Source organism: Larus michahellis, chromosome 6 (genome assembly GCF_964199755.1).
Source record: "Larus michahellis chromosome 6, bLarMic1.1, whole genome shotgun sequence".
NCBI lineage: Eukaryota > Metazoa > Chordata > Aves > Charadriiformes > Laridae > Larus > Larus michahellis.
The window spans coordinates 5,237,207-5,258,546 of record NC_133901.1 but is presented as its reverse complement, the minus strand read 5'-3'; the positions used below and the strand labels follow the sequence as shown (position 1 = coordinate 5,258,546).

The window sequence follows — 21,340 nt, the reverse complement described above, 5'->3', positions numbered from 1 at the left end:
ATCATGAGTAATTCTTGCGTCTACGATGTGTGGCTTCTTGCCAAGACCTCTGCCTCCTCCCTTCCTCTCTCCACCAATCTTTAGTGTTTTCAGTTGGTATTCTTTCTAGAAATTCACAATTTGCTTGCTTGGAAAATTCCTGTATTGTATCCTCTTCACTAAAGCTGTAGTTCACTCTTCAGTAACAGTATGAGGAAACGTGTGTGCAGTGGTCTGATGCTTGTTATACTACTGTCCATGCTTCTTGTAGTATCAGACAAGATACGATATCCTGGCTGTCTTTTCACTACTTACCTGATCAAACAATTTAGTCAGCATGGGACTTAACTGAATTGTCACTGAGATTTTTATTTGTCACTTACTAAATGTCTTTTTAGTCTTTGCAAGATGCAGAGCATCTTGTACAATTACTTCCCTTTCATAGAGGTAATGGCATACAACAGCAGACCTAATTCAGTTGAGGGGAATCACTTAAAAAATGGTTGGATTCAACTGGAAAATAGAGTTAACTTGATTTGATTTTAGACAAACTTCTATTTTATCTGTGTGCAGTCAGTTCATCTTACCCATGTCTTGTGAAATGTGCTATAGGATGAAACTAGCCTTGTGTTTGTGTTCAGTATGTTGTTTCTTGCTATAAAATTCCAAAGTAAACATTTTCCTGACACTTTATCTCAGCTTTCTTTAGATGGCTGCAACATTCTTATTAGTCTCATCTTGTTGAAAGAGTATTTGTAGCTCATCTGTTTTATATACCTAGTCACCACTAAAAGCACTTTGTGGGTTAAGACTTCTGTTATCCCCCTTTAGATTTTAAAGTGAAATTGTGAGTCCGAGAGGGTCAGTTACACGCTGTTGCCATTGTCAGCTAAGTTGTGATCACCAATAAAAACTTAATATGCGAATCAGATTTAATTCTGAAGCTTCCTACAAATGTCTATAAACCTTCTGTTCCTATTTGAAGCAGGGTGTCTGTTCTTGAGAGCCTCCTTTTCTTCTGCCAAAAAGAAACACAAAACTGTTTGCACAGGTGTCAGAAACAAATGAAGAAAAACTGGTTTGTTGATTCTCATAGTGAGTCTGAATAAATACAGTTGTTCCTTCTCCTCCCCCCATGCCCTGCGCTGTGTGAGTTTGTGCAATGGGTAGGCAGTTTGATGTCCAGATAGGCTAATTAATTGCAGGGGGGAGGCAGTATGGTGAAAAATGTCTACAGCTGCCTTCAAATAATAATTTTGAGGATTATGACATGCAGAAAAGAATAAAGACAGAATGCTGCACATGGGCAGCTTACGTTTAGTACTAATATTTTAGCAATAGAAAAGAATGGATACATTAGAAACAAAACAAATTAACTGGAAAAACTTTTGTGGGGTGAGTTTTAAATATCCCGCTGCCTGCTAGGTGCCTGGTTCTGCCCAAAAGCCTTAGCAATGCCGGTATTAATTTTGATACCTTGTAGCAGAAACAAAAAGCGAAGAGTTAATAGACTGTTGCTAGTTAGCTTTCAAACCCTGGTGTTGACCGAAAACTCACAAGCAGTAAGACTTTCAGTTTGGATTCTGTTCATTTGAGACAGGAACTGTTCTGCCTTCCTCCATTTCAGTCACCCACAACCAGTTTACTAGTTAAGGGTGTGGAAAGTAGTATTTCTCTTAAAAATTGGAAATGTTGTATGACAGTAGACTTGCTGTATGGGATTTTGGCTAGAAAGAAGCTTGTTCTGCTCACGTGCTGGAGTACGATCAGGCAGGCACAAATCCTGTGTTCTCACACAGAACATCTTGTATAGGTGGAGGGGGGGGAAATATGAACTAATAACCAGAAGTATTTTCTTTCTTTGGGGCAGTGATAGTTCAGATTCAACATTTCTTTAAAAATGTTTCAGTTGTAGTATTATTTTGAGCAGTGTTTTTTCTCTTGGGATAATTTTTTTTATAGCATTACTAATCTGCATCAGACACCAAAGAAAACGTTTTGTCGAGAGGCTGTGCTTTTCAGTCTTTATAGCAGTTTCCAAACACTGACAGACACAGGAGGTCAGTTAAAAATATCGCATGAATCTTTACAGGAATCTTGAGAAACGGGTACAGGCTGTGTGTCCAAAGGAGGGTGAACCATGGCTGGAATTTAAGGTCCTTCTTGCTTCTGATCCTGAATACAGCAGATCTTTAGCCTGATCTCCTTTGTTCCTCACCTACCCCTGTCCCTAGGTTTAAACCTACCTATACGCCAAAATTGCCCTGATGTAATTGTGTTGTTCAATGATTCTGAAATACCTTTGTGGATACATGTTATTTTTTTATAAATATAAAGTAGATATCTACAAAGAGACCTTAGTCAGTCCTAAACGATTACTTCTGAAACACAGATTTGTTAGAGCAATCCAACGCAGTCCTGTCAGAGTTTAAAATACACACAAATGCTTCTATGATAACCTGCACCATCTTAAATCGTCAACAAAAGCTGCAATTGTTTTTAAAAAAAAAAGAAAAAAAAAAACCCACAACCAAAACAAGCAACCCATACTTTTTTCTTGCCTTGGTGCCCTTTCTTTAGGGGATTTTACTTCAAATAGTCCTGTGAGTATGACAGTAGTAGTTAAAATCAGAAAAATGGTGTGTTTTCACTTAGGTTACGTGATTTTTCCAATGTCTTGAATGAGGTTTGAGGAAAGACTAGAGATCTGACTGCTTTTGGACCTCCTGCTTAGAGTCTTGGCAACGTTGAAGCAGCTGTGAAAATAGAATTGACTCAGTTGTAATTAAAAATCCATGAAATAAAATGGAATATCTAAAGGATTTTAGGTGCAGGAAGATAACCTGCACCTCCTGTACTGAAATGATGTGTAACCCCGCTTGTAGCAGACCAAACCAATGATATTTTGTGATTATGATCTGCTTGCCTCTTGAGAATATCTCATATTTTTATTTTCCCTGATGGCATTCAATATGACTGTATTTTCAGATGTACTCTCTGAACAGTCTTAAAAATAAATACTACCCCACTTGAGAATATTGTTCCGTTTTGCTATAGAATTATCTTAGAACCGACCATGAGGGAACTGTTGAATGGCAGAGAACTAATTGGATTGAGTTCTGAATTGTTCTGTTTTCTTTCTCCAGGAGATCCATGTACAGTTTCTTCTCAGCTGGAGTTAGAAGAGGCCTTTCGGTTGTATGAACTAAACAAGGATTCAGAACTTTTAATTCACGGTATGGTGAAATTTACTATATTACTTCTCGTGTTTGTGCCTGTGAAGAATTAGAATTCTGACCTTGTGTTATCTGTGTGTTTTGCACAGCCTCCTCAATTAAACGCCTGTTGTGGCATTCTGTCAAGAGGATGCTGGAGACCATGCACCACACGGTTTAGGTGTCAGCACTTCATAAATATTCTTTATGAAATTAAGGGAGGAAAAAATATTCCGCTGTTAGTTTATTAATGAAAGACAGCCCCTGCCTCTTTCATTCATTCATCACAAGTGCTCTCATATGCTTGCCAACAACAAATGGTAGAAAATATTTATTACAGAGTCCTGCACTTTGTTATTAATAAGTGCTATAGAACAGCATGTATTAGGAAAAAAAGTTGATGAGTTCCATTTGTGATGCCAGATTACTCAAAAGTTTGACTTTTCTGAAATTAAGTACTTGAGACCAGTTATGAACCTATTATTATATCATGCCCCTGTTTGATGTGTAGTTGCTCAATTTTTAGTTTGCAGGGCTATATGCCTATTTTGGTAGCTTCTGCAGTATATTTTTCTTACTGTTTGTAAGTTTTTCCAAGTTAAAGATAGATTTCAGTTTAACAGAGATCATAGCAGAAAAGCAGGGAATCGCTGTAAAGAGCGTTAGTGGGTGTGTTACACTGCAGTGTCTTAACATGGTCCTTCTCTAAAAGGATGCAAAAAATCTAGTTCACCATCCGCTCATTTGGAAGGGACAGGTTTTTAGCTTCCCACAAAGACTTTTTTAAAAGTGAAAGAAGAATGTAATCTGTTTCTCTGTATATCACTTCAGTATGCTTTTTGATCTGCCCTTTCTCCATTTATTTTTGTGTTTAATAAGCTTCTGATTAAGTCGGCACACGGGCTATCTCTCCCCGGTTATACTTCTCTCTGACAGTTACAGAAACTAAATAAATTGAAAAAAATCGCTAACGTAGACAAGATCATACGTAGCTGTTAGGATACTGTAGTATAATATGTTTATAGCCAAGATTTCCAAATACTGACTGTGGTGACTGGTCGCATGAGAAATCAGAATCGTTACCTTTTTATAGTTACTTTCTTTAGGAGATAACTTGGTTTATCCTGCTTTTTGCTTGTATTTCTCATATATATCGCTGTTATGTCCAGCAAAAGGGTTTTGCGTCAGCTTTTCAGCTCACCAGCTGTTGCACAAGGTTTTGTTAAAATGCTGTCTGTGCTGTCTTTGGAAATGGTTGGATGCCTTTCAGAAGTGTTGTATTTAACTTAAAGATTTATTTTCTGTCTGAAATAAAAATTAATCAGAAATTAATGGTTTTTTTCTTGCAGTATTTCCCTGTGTACCAGAACGGCCTGGCATGCCTTGTCCAGGAGAAGACAGTAAGTAGACATTTTAATTTAAAAGTTTATTTTAGTTAGGAAGTACAGAAAATCAGATTTCCTGTTTTAGAAGATTTTGATATTCTGTGGTTTGGCATCCTACACTTATGAATATTAATAATGCAGATCTCTGTAAATTAAATATTTTAAAGGACTAGATAGTCTTGCCAAACTAAATTGTTGTTTGTCACTTCTGAATCATTGTTAATAAGCATTTCACATTCCTGTTAACTATCCATGTCACTCTGCTTTCCTTGCTTTTGCCTCTCCTATTGTGACAGTTTTTTATCCTATTCCTGTCTTTTTGGTAGTTGCCAGATTGCTGGCTGACTAATGCGAACAAAGGCTTGTAACCAATGGTTATGACTTGTCATGTCACCATTTAGAGATCCGTGGTTAATTCATTTTAAACTGTTTAGGTACTATCAGGAGTATCCTCCAAAAATCTCTAATGTACTAGATGTTAAAGGGGTAATTTTCCCTCTGTCTTAAAGTTTTATGAAAGAGTATGTGTATGTTATGTACACACACATCCGCCAGCTTGATGTCCAAGTCTCTGACAAATGTAAATATGCATGCTCAAAAGTTAACTCTGTCAGTATGGATAACGCTGCTTTTCTGGAAAAAATGAGGTTGCAGACTGAATCAGAAATAGATTTGCAACTCGGTGTAGTTTTTTGTATTCCAGTTTTCAATTTGGTTCCTGACGTGCCTCTAATAATAAAAAATAAAAATGAAGAAAACTAAACAGTGGCAGCTGTGGATCTAAAACAATAGAGGACTTGTGCAAGCAATCTTTATAAATCAGGGCACACTCCCGAAATTCACCTTCTTTCCTTCTTCCCTTTTACCACAGTTCCTCCCCAAGTTTAGGTAAGGTAGGCGTGTACTTCGCACACGAGTGTTTGTATTTTTGGGCAGTTTTCCTTCTCTTGATTCACTGTTCCTTTTAATTTGGGAAAAGCAGAATTAACTTGGAGTTGATCAGGATATTCTACTTCAAATTTTCTCCAGAATTTTCAAAAATGGAAAAGATCCTTGGAACATTACACTGTGTTTTTGTAAGGTGCAGAAGTGAAACCTTACTTTGTAAATCGCTTTACACAGATGCGTCCATGAGAAGATGTTGTAGTTCTGTGTTTATATTTTTATGGATATAATCGTATGTTTTTCCTCTTAGAATCCATTTATCGCCGAGGCGCCCGCCGGTGGCGAAAGCTCTATTGTGCAAATGGTCACACTTTCCAAGCCAAACGATTTAACAGGGTGAGACTCTTGTTGGGTACTTAAAACCATGATGCAGGGATGTCTTATTTTCGTAATTACAGTGTCACTGCCTTGAAAACTTATACGGTAGTTTTATTCTTATTTTTGTTGTTTGTATATAGTATGTGGACTTTTGGTAACCCTGTAGTTTTGGGAAACTTAATCGCTATTAAATTATCAGGACCTCAAAACAAAAATTAGTTGCAATTCACTTTACATGTACTCTGAAACCATGATATCAATTCTATAAATGCTCCTGTGTTCCCTTAAAACCTTCCTAGAGGGCAAACTTGAACACTGGCATTGGATGACTGAGCTGAAAGTACATTTTCAGTTCTTCAAGTTCTGGGAGTAAAAAGGTCTGAACTCACTTATGATGCACAGCCTTTTCTTTCAGACCTTTTAAATGAAAAACTGAGATGTTTCTCCAAACAGCCTGCTTATTATGGCGCGTAATCAACTGAAAATAACAAGCCATTTGTAATATTTTCAGGAAGCAATGGTCAAATATAATGAGCTAAGGACCGAGAAGGCTTTCTGCTCTATTTAGAAAAAGCAACAGCAAGAACCAAACCCAAAATATTTGAATAAGCCAGGTTCCTTGACAGCTTCAGTAATCTTTCCTTCTTTTCCAAGTTTAGTATATTCCGTGCTTAATGCTTGAGATTGTCTCCACTAAACTTCATCCTGAGCATCCTTCATATCTAACTTCTGCTTTTTTTTTTTTTTTTTTTTCCTTTTTTTAACCTCTTCCTGGTCCAAGGCTGTCAAGGCACCATAGTTTAATCACTTTCCACTCCTGCTTTTGTAGGCATCCTATTTTCATGGTTTTTTTGAGTTGTTTTGTGAATGTCTTTCAGTGAGTGGTGATCTTCCCGTTTCCTGTTATCTGTTGGTTTAATGTGTTGAAGCTTTTGCTCTCTTGTCTTCCTCCGTACAAATGTAAGGACTCCTCTACACAGAGAGATGACAAGACACATAGCAAATTAGCCTTTCTTCTTAAACTTTTCCGATAGAGACTCTTGGTATAGTGGAACCTTCAGTAAGGATCTCTCTCTGATCTCCTGTCCTGTGTTCTTTGTTAATGAAAAAGTATCCGAATAGTTTTTATTGTTTAGTTTTGCTCTTTAATCGGTTTTGTTGATTTGTCATTCTAGAGAGCTCATTGTGCCATCTGCACTGACCGAATATGGGGCCTGGGTCGCCAGGGATATAAATGCATCAATTGCAAACTCCTTGTTCACAAGAAGTGTCACAAACTTGTCAGTATTGAATGTGGCCGTCATACACTACAACCAGTAAGTGAAACTTATCTGAAAAATTGTCTTTGAAAAAAACAACTGACCAGTCAAACAAAAAACTCCATAATCCTGATGCTGTTCAAACTAGAGTCTGGAAATAGTCACAGTAGGTGAAACATGATTCTTTATGGTTACTGTGACACTTTGCAAGAAAGTTTGGGAATCACTTAGTAGTGTGGCAATTTAGTGGCAAGATGGGAGTCTAACTTCCACATGTGATATTTTTTCCTGTGTCAAATATAAGCATAAGTAATATTCATATCATCCTTTATTTTGCATCTTTTAAGTGAATTACAGGTAAAATAAATTCTCTAGACATCTGTTAGAATATCAGGCTATCTCCCATTTTACAGAAAAGGAAGATGAAGTGCAGAAGTTTTGACTTTTTTCACAATAAATTAAATCATTTTTAGTTCTTAAGTCCCCAGAAAAATTTAGATTACTGCTTCTATTAAAAGCAGACAGCTCCAAGTCTAAATCTTGTGAATTCATTTGACTAATATATGTACTGCTGAAGTACTTGAGCTTTTCTCCCATTTCTCATTTGCTATACTTCTTTTCTCTGTTGTACAAAGTTGTCACTTCAACAGCTTCTGGAAACAGGTCATAACTTCTGGAAAATAGGTAAAATAAAGACTGCAGTGGCTTCTTCTGTTGTGTATGGATTAGAGCAGTAACTATGTTGACTGATCAAGTTAAAAAGTAGCTAGATTATACTCCTCAGGGGTCATTTATTTCATTTATTGTCTCTAAAATAATCTCTCACACTTGGACCATCTATTACAAAAATCCCGTGCATATTTGCAGGAGCCAATAATGCCTATGGATCCATCTTCGGTGCATCCAGATAATGTAGAATCAGGTAAGATCAATAATTCTTTTCTTTAAATTACAGTAAGTTGCTGAAACAGGAACTTTGGGTTTTAAAATAAAACAGAATAACTTAAAGTAAATTATTTTAAAAACGCTTATTTACTTTTGTTCATAGAACAAGAAAAATGAGACAGCTTCTTAAAGCTAGGGGGGATATAAATATAAAAATTCCTTAGTTTTCCATATCTTATCAGTTTAAGAAACTTGGCTAAAAAGGAAGAATTTAGGCTGTCAGTTACATTTTTCCTTTGTAAGCAGTGTCCTTGAAAAGCCCTTATCAATCAAACAAAAAAAACCTTAGCAGAATTAGCAGGATTTCTGCTGGATCGGTAGCCAAACAAGTTCATTCTTGTAGCAATCAGAGTGATGGTCCTAACATTTGAATTTGGATATAGACAATAATCAGTTTAAAAACAAAAAAACCCACAGTTCTGCACGAGATTTTCTGTGTGGAGTCCCAAGATTAATCTGAAGAGTTCCCCAAATATAATTACAGGGGTTTATATTAGCCATAACTGATTATTAATGTAGTATTGCAAAAGAATGATTCTGATGGTTTAAAAAAACAAACAAACAAAACAAACCCAAGAGTTTTGAACACTTACAAATAGATACATTTAATTTGTATATCTGTCTGATTGAGCTCTTGCGTGTGGGAAATTTTAAGGCAAAAGAAAGTACTGTTGTGTTGCATGAGTCTAATCACTTTCTCTTGCACCTCTAGTGATTCCGTACAATCCCTCAAGTCATGAGAGCTTGGACCATGTTGGTGAAGAAAAAGAGGTGAAGTATCTTAACCATGTGAACTGTATTCAGAGATCTTAAAGCCTTTGTCTCTCTCAGTTCCAGGATTTTAGTAATTTAATTTGTCACAAACTGAAAACTAGTACCTAAAGCACATTGGGTTGCTCGCTCAGGTGTATGCATGCATGGCTTGCAAGCTGTTTTATTTTGAACTTTGAGTTGAGATATGCTTTGATTTAAGAAGTATAGATGGGCTTTGACTTAGAAAGTATGCAAAACTCTTCCAGTTTTATTTGTTTCTGCCAAGTCTCCTCTGCCTCCTTTCTTTCCCCTCACATTCCTTTCCAGGACAGTGCAGTTTTAAGAATAACAAGTGTTAATTGAATTACTTGTTTATATTAATTTTGCTGTTCTATTTGAAATGCTAGCTGTTGCAGTTGTTAAAATTGGCAAGCCTGCTTACTAATTTCAAAGTATCTTTATCAATAGGCAATGAGCATTAGAGAAAGTGGCAAAGCTTCCTCCAGTCTGGGTCTTCAGGATTTCGATTTGCTCCGTGTTATAGGAAGAGGCAGTTATGCTAAAGTATTGCTTGTTCGATTGAAGAAAACTGAACGCATTTATGCGATGAAAGTGGTGAAGAAAGAGCTCGTCAATGATGATGAGGTAGGCAAACTTTTTATCAATAAATCAGGCAACTCTTCCAAAGAGCTTCAGTGTCTATCACAAGGTGGGAGCTGGGCTTCTGGGTCTGCAACACTCGTTGAAAATTATACATGTGGTTTCTTATACATACTGTACTGTAGAAGGTTCACAAGACAGATAATCAATTTTGAGCTCTTCATTGACAGACTGGTAGCTCACAGCCACCCTCCTGTGCCAGTGGTTTCTGTCATGAGCCTCGTTGCCTCTGTTGCCCGTGTCTCCTTTTGTGATCAGCACTGTCTGCAGCGGTGCCCCTGCAGAATTCAAGTTAATAAGCCTGGCTTGCTTCGTTACTTTGGAGCAGTATTCCATATTTCTCCTATTAACATTGGCTTGCTAGGCTGAAAAAGAAATGGGTGGAGTCTGGTTTTTGTATGTTCAAGTTTGGGGTTTTTGTGACGAAGGAGAACTCATAATGTTTATTTTAATTGCTCTTTAAATCGGACCTCCATCTTAAAATTGTGTAGCTTATACAGTGATGATGGAAACTAATCAGAATTGGGGTATTAAACTGCTAAACACCTCTTGTTGCTGAAAGTTTCCCTTGTGTTTCTTTACACTGTTCTGAAAAGACTCCAAGTGACTGCAGTTTGCTATCCAAGAGCTTTTGCATTTATTTCTCCGTGTACCGTTGATTTCTTCTGCATTTCTTGATGCTACTTTTCATTTATCTGCAACAGTTTCTCATATACGTGAGTGTTTTTTCATTTCCAAGTGTAATTACACAATGAAGCTAAAAGTACGGGATGCTCAACACAGGAAAAAAACAGACTGTGCTAAATTGTCTCACTTCACATCGGAGAACTATATAATATTTAATTTCTTGCAAGTAAAACAAGGATGGCAAAACGCTTGAGTATCTTTCTGCTAATTGTCATTAATACTTGACTTCAGAAGTGCAATGATCCTTTTCTGAATGTCGCTTTTCTTCAATAAATAGGATATTGATTGGGTGCAGACAGAGAAACACGTCTTTGAACAGGCTTCAAATCATCCCTTTCTTGTCGGACTACACTCTTGCTTCCAGACAGAAAGCAGGTACAGGTCATAAGATAATAAGAAGATAGTCTTATTCAAAAATTATTTCACACTGTTAGGCACCTCAAAGGCCTGTTTAAAGCATTAAATGTTAGGTAGGTAGCAAAAGTCAATGTACTGTAAATCAATGTAGCATTTTATGAGCAAAAGGCCATGTTCATCTAAGCTTTTCAGCTTGGGAAGATGCAAAAGAATGTAAAGTACTGGTAGGTATGATGGGAAGGATTCTGGACAGGAGGAGAGATGTAGCTAGCAGGGAAAAAAAGGCTTAAGAATATGAAGTAGAAGACAGAACCTAGAATGGGAGGAAAAAAGGGCTTAAGGAGAGAGAAATCAGAAGCGCAAAAAAACGAGGAAATTTATCTCAGACTTGCATGGACTCTGAAGACGAAGACAAGTCTCTGAGCGAGACTCAGAAAATAGTATCGGAATTTTAGAAAGGAAAACAGGGTAATAGAGATGAAAATTATTATTTTCCTGTGTGTTTATATAGAGAAGAGATTGCAGTAGAAGAATAAATTACTATTCTATACTGTAATTTCAGTATATATAAAATATTGTATATTTAAACAACATCTTTGCTGTTTGAAAAGGTGACAGGCAGGTGGAGGGAGGTGAGAAGAAATAGTATATGTAATATACTAATAGTATTAACAACAAACAAAGGAAACTAAAGGGATCACGAAGGAAAATGAGATTTTATTTTTTTTTCTGGTTTGTGCATAGAAACTAATGTGAATCTACTTATATAGGCACATACAGAATGACAAGCAGTAGCTGTAACGGATTAGGAATTTGGGAAGGATTACTTACTTTCCTTTAGCAACGAAGGAATTCTCTAGAGAAGCTTCGTAAACTTGATTTTTAACTTTGGGAATTTATTCAAAGGGAGGGAAAATAAAATGGCGAAACCAGCCGTATTACCAGGGATGGGAGGAGTTGAATCGACATTGTTTGATAACAGACCTGGAACATCTCAAACTTCTTTCGCTTTGTATACAATAATTTGTAACAAACTCCTGTGTGTTTCAGGTTATTCTTCGTTATAGAGTATGTAAATGGAGGAGATCTAATGTTTCATATGCAGAGACAGAGAAAGCTGCCGGAGGAGCATGCCAGGTATGTCTAATTCCAGCTTTCTTAAATCAAAGCAGTTGGTTTTCTGACACAGTGCAGTAATGCGGAGATTATGATGATGAGCCAGCAAATCCTCCCCAGATGTTAAGGATTTAAGGAACATGAAACTGCATTCTCATTTTTATGCTGCAAGCTACCGCATTTTTGTTTCAAGGAGGAACTGTAATAGGAAGCGCTTTGTTATTGTTTGTATTAGCATTACCCTAGATGACTTCAGTCTGATTCTGAATTTTTATATAGAAAAACACTTTTGTGATATTTTTCTAAACTGTCTAATGGTATCAATGTGTTTCTCTTACAACAACCACGACCAGCTGTCCAGGCAAATGCTGAGCTCTTGGTGCATATGCTTCATCTCAGATGGTGAGATGAAAGGGATGAGATTTCAGTAGATGTTAATAATTAAAAATAATTTTTAAAGTGACTGTGAGTAGAAATGTTTATATGATTATAAGCATATCCACTTCTCTGATGAAAAATAATAGAATACAGGGGATTATATTTAGAAAAGTATCATACCACCGAGACTATGCTATTGTGGTTTGGGTTTTTGATTACTTGAGTAATCAATATCTCTTTCTACACTAGGTTTTATTCTGCTGAAATCAGTCTAGCATTGAACTATTTACATGAACGGGGGATAATCTACAGAGATTTAAAACTGGATAATGTGCTACTAGATTCTGAAGGGCATATTAAACTCACAGATTATGGCATGTGCAAGGTAAGCTCTAGTTTCTTGCTAACCAGTAAAATCAACAATTAAGAAATTTTTGCAAATTAAAAGATGCAGAGACTTAAAAACGTGAAATGTTGAAGTATTCATTTATACACAGCGCAGATAGGCTGTGTACTCATTTCACTTCTACAAGTGGAGAAAAGAAAAAGAAATGCCAAAGCGCACAGACTGGATCTATAAAGCTGCTGTATCAACTTGACTGGGAGGGGTAGGCTGAAAGAGTCAGGAGAGCTTGATTTCAAAAAGAGAGAGGTTGAAATATATCAGTCACACTTCCTTCTATTGGGATTCTGTGACACTTCACGTTTTCTCTAGGGAAAACTTTGTCACTGGAGCACGGGTTTGACTTTGCTGTGGAATTGTTGTTATGCTGATCTATTGGAACTATTTTAAACGTCACAATTTTGGCCAAGCAACTGAAATGCATAAAGTCATACAGGTTGGAAAGGGCCTCAGGAAGTCTAATCCGCCCCGCTGCTCAAAGCAGCTCTAAGATCAGAACAGGTTACTAAGGGCTTTATTCACTTTGGCCTTGAAAACTTCCAAGGATGAAGACTGTACAACTTTTTTGGCTAACTCTCCCCACCATTCTGCATCCCATGCTCTTCTCTGAAAACCTTGTATCTGTCCATTGCAACACCCCGGTCACGTAAGCTGTTCCACCGTGCCTCAGTCAGTCCCATTTGCCTATCGCTGGAGATGGGATGGAGCTTACTAACTAAAACCTAAAAAGATGTTGTTGTCAATAGGTATGTGCCATCCTCTTGAGACTCTAGATGCAACCTGCTTCTGTTTTTTCTGAAGCAAGTAGTGTTTTATATTCATTTGCATGCACATTTAAGCGTAGTTTTACAAAAATGAAAGCAGTTTGTTCAGGACACTTAAATCAAAAGGAAGTTCTTAGCAGAGGGGGAGTGCGGGATCTTTGGCTAACTGTAAAGTATTTTCTTCCCATCTTTTCTTAAAGGAGGGTCTGAGGCCTGGTGACACAACCAGCACGTTCTGTGGGACTCCGAACTATATCGCACCCGAAATTCTCCGGGGAGAGGATTATGGTAAATGGATTTTTTTCACTGCTACCATATGACTTTAACCTTGTCTCTTGCTTCCTAGTCAAGTTTTTTATCGGTGGAAAGTACAAATCTCCATTAGACATGTGATCAGTCTTAATTCAGCATCCTGGCTGAAAATGTAAATAAACCCTTCAAAGGAAGGGCAGAAAACATCACACCAAGCAATTGAGTTATCTTGCTTTCCACACTTTAAATTCTTCTTATCAGTCATGAAGAATAGCTTGAGTCTCCCAGACTTATTATTGTTTATAACTGTTTTAGATACTACTAATGATACTCTTGCAGTCTTGAATTGTGTTCAGTTTTGGAGATTTATATTTGTCAGCAATGATGGTATTAGATACAAACGCGTTGCAAAGGGCCTAGAGAGTAGACATCCCTTTCACAAATCTCACAGCATTCCCTCCTGTTGCACACATAATGAACCAAGTAATGTCTAGTACAGTCGTTACCTGTTCAGATAATCAGAAAGACTGGCAATACTTAAATTTTTGAATTGATTCTTTCTTCTCAAAACGTGTCTGTCTTTAGCCCCAAAAGTATTGGTATTTTTGCTCCAAAATATCTCCAGTGGTGTTTCCTCATTTGAATTCCAGGCTTCAGCGTAGACTGGTGGGCGCTTGGTGTGCTTATGTTTGAAATGATGGCAGGCCGGTCACCGTTTGATATTGTTGGGAGTTCTGACAATCCCGATCAGAACACAGAAGATTATCTTTTCCAAGGTGAGTACCATGAGTGTTCCTACGCTTTAGTCCTTTGTTTCTACTTAACCTTTAGTCTAACTTTAAAGATGCAAAGGCTGATGTAAATCTCGTTTCTTGCAGTAATTTTGGAAAAACAGATCCGAATTCCTCGATCCCTTTCTGTTAAAGCAGCAGGCGTTCTAAAGAGTTTCCTCAATAAGGTAAGAGCTAAAGGGGACTATTTAAGACTTCTCAAGAGCAACTGTGGTTTGTTGGGTTTTTTTGGTTTTTTTTTTTTTGAAACCTGTTGACTAATTGATGTGTAGCAGACGTAGTTTATCTGGCATATACAGAAACAGGGTAGAAAAGGTGTGAGCCTAAAGCAGAATTTCAGTGGGACTGGGGGCCCTATTTGAGCTACTTGTCTTAAAACCTGAAGCTCCAGATTCTCAGGCTGAGATCATGAGTAAATATCAAATTGAAAGGCACAGAAATCATTCAAGTGATTTCTTTAATCTGGGGAATTGGACAAATAGCAGATTTATTTTGATTCTTAAAGAGAAGGTGGTTAGCGAATCACTTTGACAACTTCTGATGACTTCACGGAGGGAAGTGCAGAGGCAGAATACACTGTTTGCTGGTGGCTAACTAGTCTGAGCGTCAAAAGGTGCATACGTGGTAGTGGACTAGTCTGAGCACATGCTGACCTTTATTTCTTGTTAAATGAGTGGGGAGAAAGAGGTACAGGAGAAAACAGTTGGTTAAATTATTTTGAGAAAGTAATACTGTTCAAGAACACCGATTCTGTTACAACTCCATGGTGGTGTGTGCATAGAGGTACATGGGGATGGAATTGCCTTCTTAAAATAACCTTCTTTCCACCGCATTTCTCAGTAACCTGCAGTTGCTACCCTAGTGTGATTGCCTGGCACAGTCTGCTCAGGGAAGGGGGAGGAATCAAATTCACTTGTAATCTAACCAAGTTTGCTCTGAAACATAATAGTATGTTTAAACAGGTCTGAATAAAAATGAAGAAAAATGGCATGGTTCTTTATATAAAATTCCGTTAAAGGCTTCCATATATTCATGCCTATTACAGACAGTAAATTGAAACAATTTCACAAATAAATAATGCCAACTTAGTTCTTCAATGTCCCTCGTGACTCTGGTGTTTCATTTCTCATGGGATTTGTAACGTTTGTATTTTACTCATGTGTAGGCCATGGCACCCATTTAGAAATATTTTCTTCCTTGCACAGGATCCAAAGGAACGGTTAGGCTGCCATCCTCAAACAGGATTTGCGGATATTCAGGGACATCCATTCTTTCGCAACGTTGATTGGGATCTGGTATGTGAATGCCCACTGGCTTGGCGTATTTACTTTGTGTACAGTGATGGCTTGACAGCTTGCTTTGAGCACGAGAGATGATGTAAAAACTTCAAAAACCTTAAGCTCTTAAGATGCATCATAATGACAATACAGAATCTTTTAACCCTTTTACACACAATAAGTACGGTAGATTATTAGAATGATTGTAGAAAGTATACAAAAGAAACCCAATAGTAACTTCCAGCCTTGTTTAAAAATAACTCAATAGGTTGTAACTCATTCTTGGTGTCACTAAGTGCGTTTATTCTTAGATGGAGCAAAAGCAAGTGGTGCCTCCATTTAAACCAAATATATCTGGAGAATTTGGTCTGGATAACTTTGATTCCCAATTCACCAATGAACCTGTGCAGCTCACTCCAGATGATGAGTAAGTAATGTAGCATTTAAGAATCTCTGATAAGTCAATGAAGGAGTTATAAAACGTTCAGTAGCTCTAGTTGTAGTACAAAGAGTATACGCGAAGCAGTAAATAACATTTTCTCGTGTTAGTTTGGAGAAGATTGTTTTACGTACCCTCCTGGTAGACTTAGCGTGTCTGGATGAAGTATTGTAGTCTGGCATGATGTAAAAATTAACTAACAGTGGGAAAGCTGCTACAATGGATCTTAGTTCAGGGAAAGATGAGTAAGTGTTATTTCACAAGTTTTAGTGGTATCATCTGCAAGAAATGAACGGGTGAAGGAAAAGACCTGTTGTGTCAAGTGGTTTATTTTTGCGTTACTTTAAGCCACGATGTTTCTAGAATGTTGAGTGTAGATTGAATTCATCTTGGGTGTTCAGAACAAGAGGAGGTGCTTTGTTTGGCTTGTTCGGGAATTTTAAATTCTTAGTAGTCAAGTGAGATTATCCTGGCTGAAAAGCCTTGACAAAATGCAGGATAATGCGTTTGGGTTTGGTAGTGGATTTGTGGTTCCTTACCCTGAGAGGCCCTGATTTGGGATGAGGAGGGAAGGGCCTTTCTAGTTTGACTGAACCACTGCTGTTCGCATTTCAGGAATTTTTCTAGGGTTTTGTGTAAAGTTTATGTAGTATGTAAACACAAACAGTGAATATTAAATGTTAGCTATGCACCTTAATTAGGTCTGAGATCCAATTTACATCTTCATCCCTTTGTAAATGCATAATGTACAAGTAAAGTTTAGAAAAGTTGCTGATGCAGATGGAGTATCTATCACATCCCTATGTTTTCAGGTTTTTACAAAACTGACTGTTTGGGGAAAGTTCTAAAACCGCAAACCTTGCAGCTTGCTTTGTGGAGAGAATACGTGCGTGGGAGCAGCCCAGTCACTGCTCCTGGGGGAGTTTGTGTTCTGTTACTGTTCTAGGGGCTACAGAAAAAACAGTGGCTACTGTAAGGATAGAGGGGGACAAAAGAGAGAAGGGAGGTGTTCTCAACTGCAATCTGCTGTACGGGTTTAAATTTTAAGACAAACTATCAGTTGCTATTGTTACCTTTTTAATTTTGCTGAACTAATGCTTGTTTTTTCATCTTAATAGTGATATTGTGAAGAAGATTGACCAGTCTGAATTTGAGGGCTTTGAATATATAAATCCTCTTTTGATGTCAGCTGAGGAATGTGTCTGAATTCTCCATTTCTGGACTGTGCCAAGTGTTACTCTGTGCCTGCATGGATAAACATCTCTTCATTTGGATGCACTTGCATAAAACGAGTAACTGAACATCTTACCCTTGCCACCTAGTGTGAATTACTAATATTCTTTTTGTATTAATTGTCGTCCAGGACAGTTGTTATGCTTGAACCTTCGGCTGCCAGATTTAAAATGTCAAACTTTCCAACAGTCTTGCCAAACTAAAATTTTAATATAGAAGTTGGTCTCTGGGGCTCCTGACTGAACAATGGGGTCTGGCTGTATAATCTGCCAATACAGCGTTCTGATAAAGGAAAACCTTCTTATTGCTTTAAGAATGCAAACTGCACTAGGAGATCTCATAAAATACCGTTAAAGGACTTCCATTTTTCCAGCAAGGAAAGTAAGACCATACGACTTCTGTAGTTTTAAATCTCTTATCTCTAAATGTCTGATTTTCCTGTTCTCCTTAGACTTAGAGCTACGTTATTGCCCTTCAGATTGAGATGACAGCGAGGAGAGCAGATTTTTAAACTGAATAGGTCAAGGATGGCTGCTTTCGTAGGGTATATTGATCCTATCCAAAAGGAGATGATTAACTCGATATTAGAATCAACAGGCTTTGCTCCGCAGTGATACACTACGAATTACACAGTGATACACAGAGAGTGCCTTTCTGAGCCTGTCCCTTTCAGCGAGGGTTGTACGTGATACAAAGTGTCAGCTTAAGTAAAAGGAATTCAATTAATACTTTAAAAAGTTAAAATCTGCAGAGTGTAATTTAGCAGTAATGGGCAGCTAATATTGATGGATGTAGAACCTCAAACTGTTATTTATTGCTTCTACACTTGCTGTCTTATCTGTATCAGAACTGCATACATTACAGCTATGGCCAAAATAAGGGCATTGTTTCCTTTTTTTTTTTTTTTGTTTTTAATCTTATTGCCATACTGTTGGAAATGCATTCGACTTTGCCAGTGGAAAAAGCACATTAGGAAAAAAAATAGGTGCTGTCCACAATGACTCCCTTAACTTCTCCACTTATGGATGGTGATTTGTAATCACAATCAAACCTTAAATGTTGGTAGTAGACTCAAAGTCACTAGTAAAACAGTTGGAATAAATGGAAAGAACGGTTCAAACTAGGACTTTTGGGGGTTGTGATTCTTACATTTCATGTTAGTAAACAGTGTAATATACAGCACAGATAATTCTTAATGTTTAAGGAATAGTTTTGAATGTCTTAGGCCGAAGAAATGCCAAATGTACCACTTTTTTTTACTATTTTGGGGAAAAGGGATTAAGAGACATTGAAGAAAAGAATCTGTGTTATAAGTAAGAGCTATAAGGCATGCTAAGCGTTACTGAAAGCAGATTTAAGTATCTGTAAGCACAAGTTAGCAAACCTTATCTGAAGCTTTTAATAAGACTTCTGCCTGGCCGTTGTCTCTCCTTGAAAATCCTTGTATGGCGACACTGTAAATTCTTAGCACAAATTTTCTGGTGCATCTTTTTTCACTTACATGTTAGCTTCAAGGAGAGGGATTGCACAAATACACAGTAGTGTCATGGTATGGTATTTAGTTCATATTTTTCTTTGGAACGTGAATAGGAAACTTAAATACTGGGATGAGTTTTCAAAACTGGGAAGTGATTGGAGGGGCCTCAGTTTCAGGGAAGCTTTGGACTTTCGCACTGTTAAAAATCAGTTTTCCTTAAACTCAAGTTGTATATTTTCAAATGTAAAATATCGGTGTAAACCTCCTTTTAAAGAGCAGCTAATAACTTAAGCATGTTTTTTTTTCATGTCAAGTGAACTCCTTACATGCAGTTTTAAACTTGTGGTTAATTGTCTAGTGTCTGACTTCTACACCCGCATGAGTAGTTTAGAGATCAGGACTTAATTGATAATAAACTTGGAAGTTATTTAAAGCAAACAAGAAAAGCCTTGTCTTTACAGTGGCTTAATATCACATGGGGTATTAAGTAAAATGGCTTTAGGTAAGGAAGGGCATTTCTGCTTTTCATCAGAGAAGAATAATGGAGTAAAACACTGTCCTTTGTGCTTAAAGCAACAGTTGTTGTTTTTCTTTTAATAGGTAATGCCACAGAAAAAATACTTTTTCTATTTACATATCTAACCATTAAGAATGTTGCTAAGTGGCAAACATCTTAAATGACTGTAAATCCATTTTTAAACTTTAATTTTCTCCAAAGTGCCATGATGTTAACAGTTACTTTTCATTGTTAAGCAGATAGCAACTGTCATAAATATTCAGAAGGGACATTGGGTGTAGACAGTCCAGTGCAGTCTGCTTTGTCTTTCGGAGAAAGTGTCTGCATCAGAAGCATCATGTATTTATGTGGAGTAACCTCCTCTTTGTATACGAGTTGGATTCTTATGGGTGCTCTGCTAGTTAATATTGTCACTATTATTTTCCTGTTTCATATGGCATATGGTCTTGAACGTTGTTGTGTAATCATTACCTTTATTTGTGCACACTTTTTACTTTAAATAAAACATTTATATTAGGCCTCTGTGTGTTAACCTCTAAAATACTGCGAAATGCTGGGTTCTGCGTGGGATTGTCGTCTGGCCCTTAAATACCCAGGTCCCACAGGAGTGTTGTTCTAATCTTATAACTACTTCTAGGAGAATGCCCTGGGATAGACCCCAGGAACCTAAGAAACACCTCCCTCAGCTGGCGTTCCCCAGGCATGTTGCAGAATGGAGGTCCCTCTCCAGCGTGTTTCACCGTGCCCTATGGAGAAAAAGCATCCTTGTAGGTTCTGTCTTTCGTTCCAACACCAGTGATGAAACAGGAGTAAGCAGTGAGGCGTCAGTCAGCTGTGCAGATGCAGAAAGCTTCAAGTAAAACATAAAATGCGATTCTAGCTGGCTTGACCAAGGCCCTCTTTCAGCTGGCGCTTCTGAGACGTCATCTTAGCTGCCAGAGCTGGGGATTGGGAGTTCAGAGCAGTGCTCTCCACTGCGCTTACTTCTGCATGAGTTCCTTCTTTGTTTCTTCAACTCCTCCCCCGCATTCTCTGGGATTTCTGACACGGAGGGCGAGGGAACTTACCTCACACCCTGCTACAGATGCAGCACGTTAATATATCTTTATTTCAGTATCTGTGTATCCGTATTTTAAAAGAGTTTTCCTCTTGCAATCTGTCTTGTTAGTAGAAGTGTGTATCGGCAGTCCTAGGCAAACGCTACAGATGGTCGCATATCTGAAATGCTTAACCTCCCCCCACGCACGCTCCTTGTTTCTCTTCAGTTTGGTGGCCAACTGCTCTCGGCTCAGTCTGAGCAATTGTTTATGTTAAGACACTCTATAAAGGAAATTAATAGCTTGTATAATCTATACATACTTGATACCTTAACTGCTAAGCACGCATCCTTGCTTCACGATGGACAGCATAAGCAGCTTGAACAAGAAAGGTGTCTGAAATTGCCTGCAAATTAATGACATTTTCCTGGGAAGAGAGAGTGGGGGATTTTGCTATATCCTACATTTTCCTGAGAAGAGCTCAGTTAGAGGACTGGGGAGGGGGGGGCGGTTTGAGACTTTTTTTCTTTTTTTTTTTCCCCCTGCTTATGATAAAGGGATCTGAACTGCAATCTTGGAATGTGTAATCTTACCATTCTGTATTTAATCAACAATTAAAAGCAGAGAAGCACCTCCCTCCTGGATCTGTTTGGCTTTTGTGGGAGATGGGCTTTTTCAGGCATAAATAGGACCAGAAATCTGTTCTGTCTGCATTTGACATCTAAGCTTGAACAGTGTCTGGGCTTACCCCCCTCTTGCCCCGTGTGGTGAAGCGTCGAGCTGGACAGCTGAATTTTGACCATGATTTCAGATGTGGGCACCAAGTCACAGTTCAAGTTCTTCATTAGCTGTAGGGTTTTGTACAGAACTGTTTCCAAAGTCACTCGTCCTGTAAGATGTGGTACACGCTAAAATCCATCAACCGTTTGTGCTTACGATAAGATCCGTAATAGGGTATCTAATACGGTGTCTTGTCTATGTTACTTAATCTGTCATAGGAGGTTTCATGAAAGCGGTCTTACGTATTACAACTTACCATTAAAAATCACCACTAAAATTATTTATTTTCTTTAAAATGCACAAGCCGATATCTTCAGAGAAGAAAACGCACAGTTTTTGTTCTCTGTTCAGTGTTAAATTGTGTTCTTAACAT

At 37.8% G+C, this 21,340-nt stretch overlaps 1 protein-coding gene across 3 annotated transcripts in view; it reads left to right on the top strand.

Annotated features, from left to right (window-relative positions):
- PRKCI (protein kinase C iota) overlaps nucleotides 1-19,668 on the top strand; it is a 28,919-nt gene extending 9,251 nt beyond the window's left edge. For 2 of the 3 annotated variants that reach the window (XM_074591773.1, XM_074591774.1), the window contains exons 3-18: nucleotides 3,126-3,215; nucleotides 4,544-4,594; nucleotides 5,775-5,860; nucleotides 7,018-7,158; nucleotides 7,969-8,023; nucleotides 8,759-8,817; nucleotides 9,268-9,444; nucleotides 10,424-10,521; nucleotides 11,554-11,640; nucleotides 12,247-12,382; nucleotides 13,365-13,452; nucleotides 14,067-14,192; nucleotides 14,295-14,374; nucleotides 15,413-15,502; nucleotides 15,796-15,911; nucleotides 17,042-19,668. In XM_074591773.1, coding sequence (XP_074447874.1) covers nucleotides 3,126-3,215; nucleotides 4,544-4,594; nucleotides 5,775-5,860; nucleotides 7,018-7,158; nucleotides 7,969-8,023; nucleotides 8,759-8,817; nucleotides 9,268-9,444; nucleotides 10,424-10,521; nucleotides 11,554-11,640; nucleotides 12,247-12,382; nucleotides 13,365-13,452; nucleotides 14,067-14,192; nucleotides 14,295-14,374; nucleotides 15,413-15,502; nucleotides 15,796-15,911; nucleotides 17,042-17,129 — 1,568 coding nt within the window. In that variant the 3' untranslated portion in view covers nucleotides 17,130-19,668. The remainder of the gene's footprint in view (nucleotides 1-3,125; nucleotides 3,216-4,543; nucleotides 4,595-5,774; nucleotides 5,861-7,017; nucleotides 7,159-7,968; nucleotides 8,024-8,758; nucleotides 8,818-9,267; nucleotides 9,445-10,423; nucleotides 10,522-11,553; nucleotides 11,641-12,246; nucleotides 12,383-13,364; nucleotides 13,453-14,066; nucleotides 14,193-14,294; nucleotides 14,375-15,412; nucleotides 15,503-15,795; nucleotides 15,912-17,041) is intronic. The other variant, XM_074591775.1, reaches the window with a different exon arrangement.
- The last annotated feature ends 1,672 nt before the right edge of the window (nucleotides 19,669-21,340 follow it).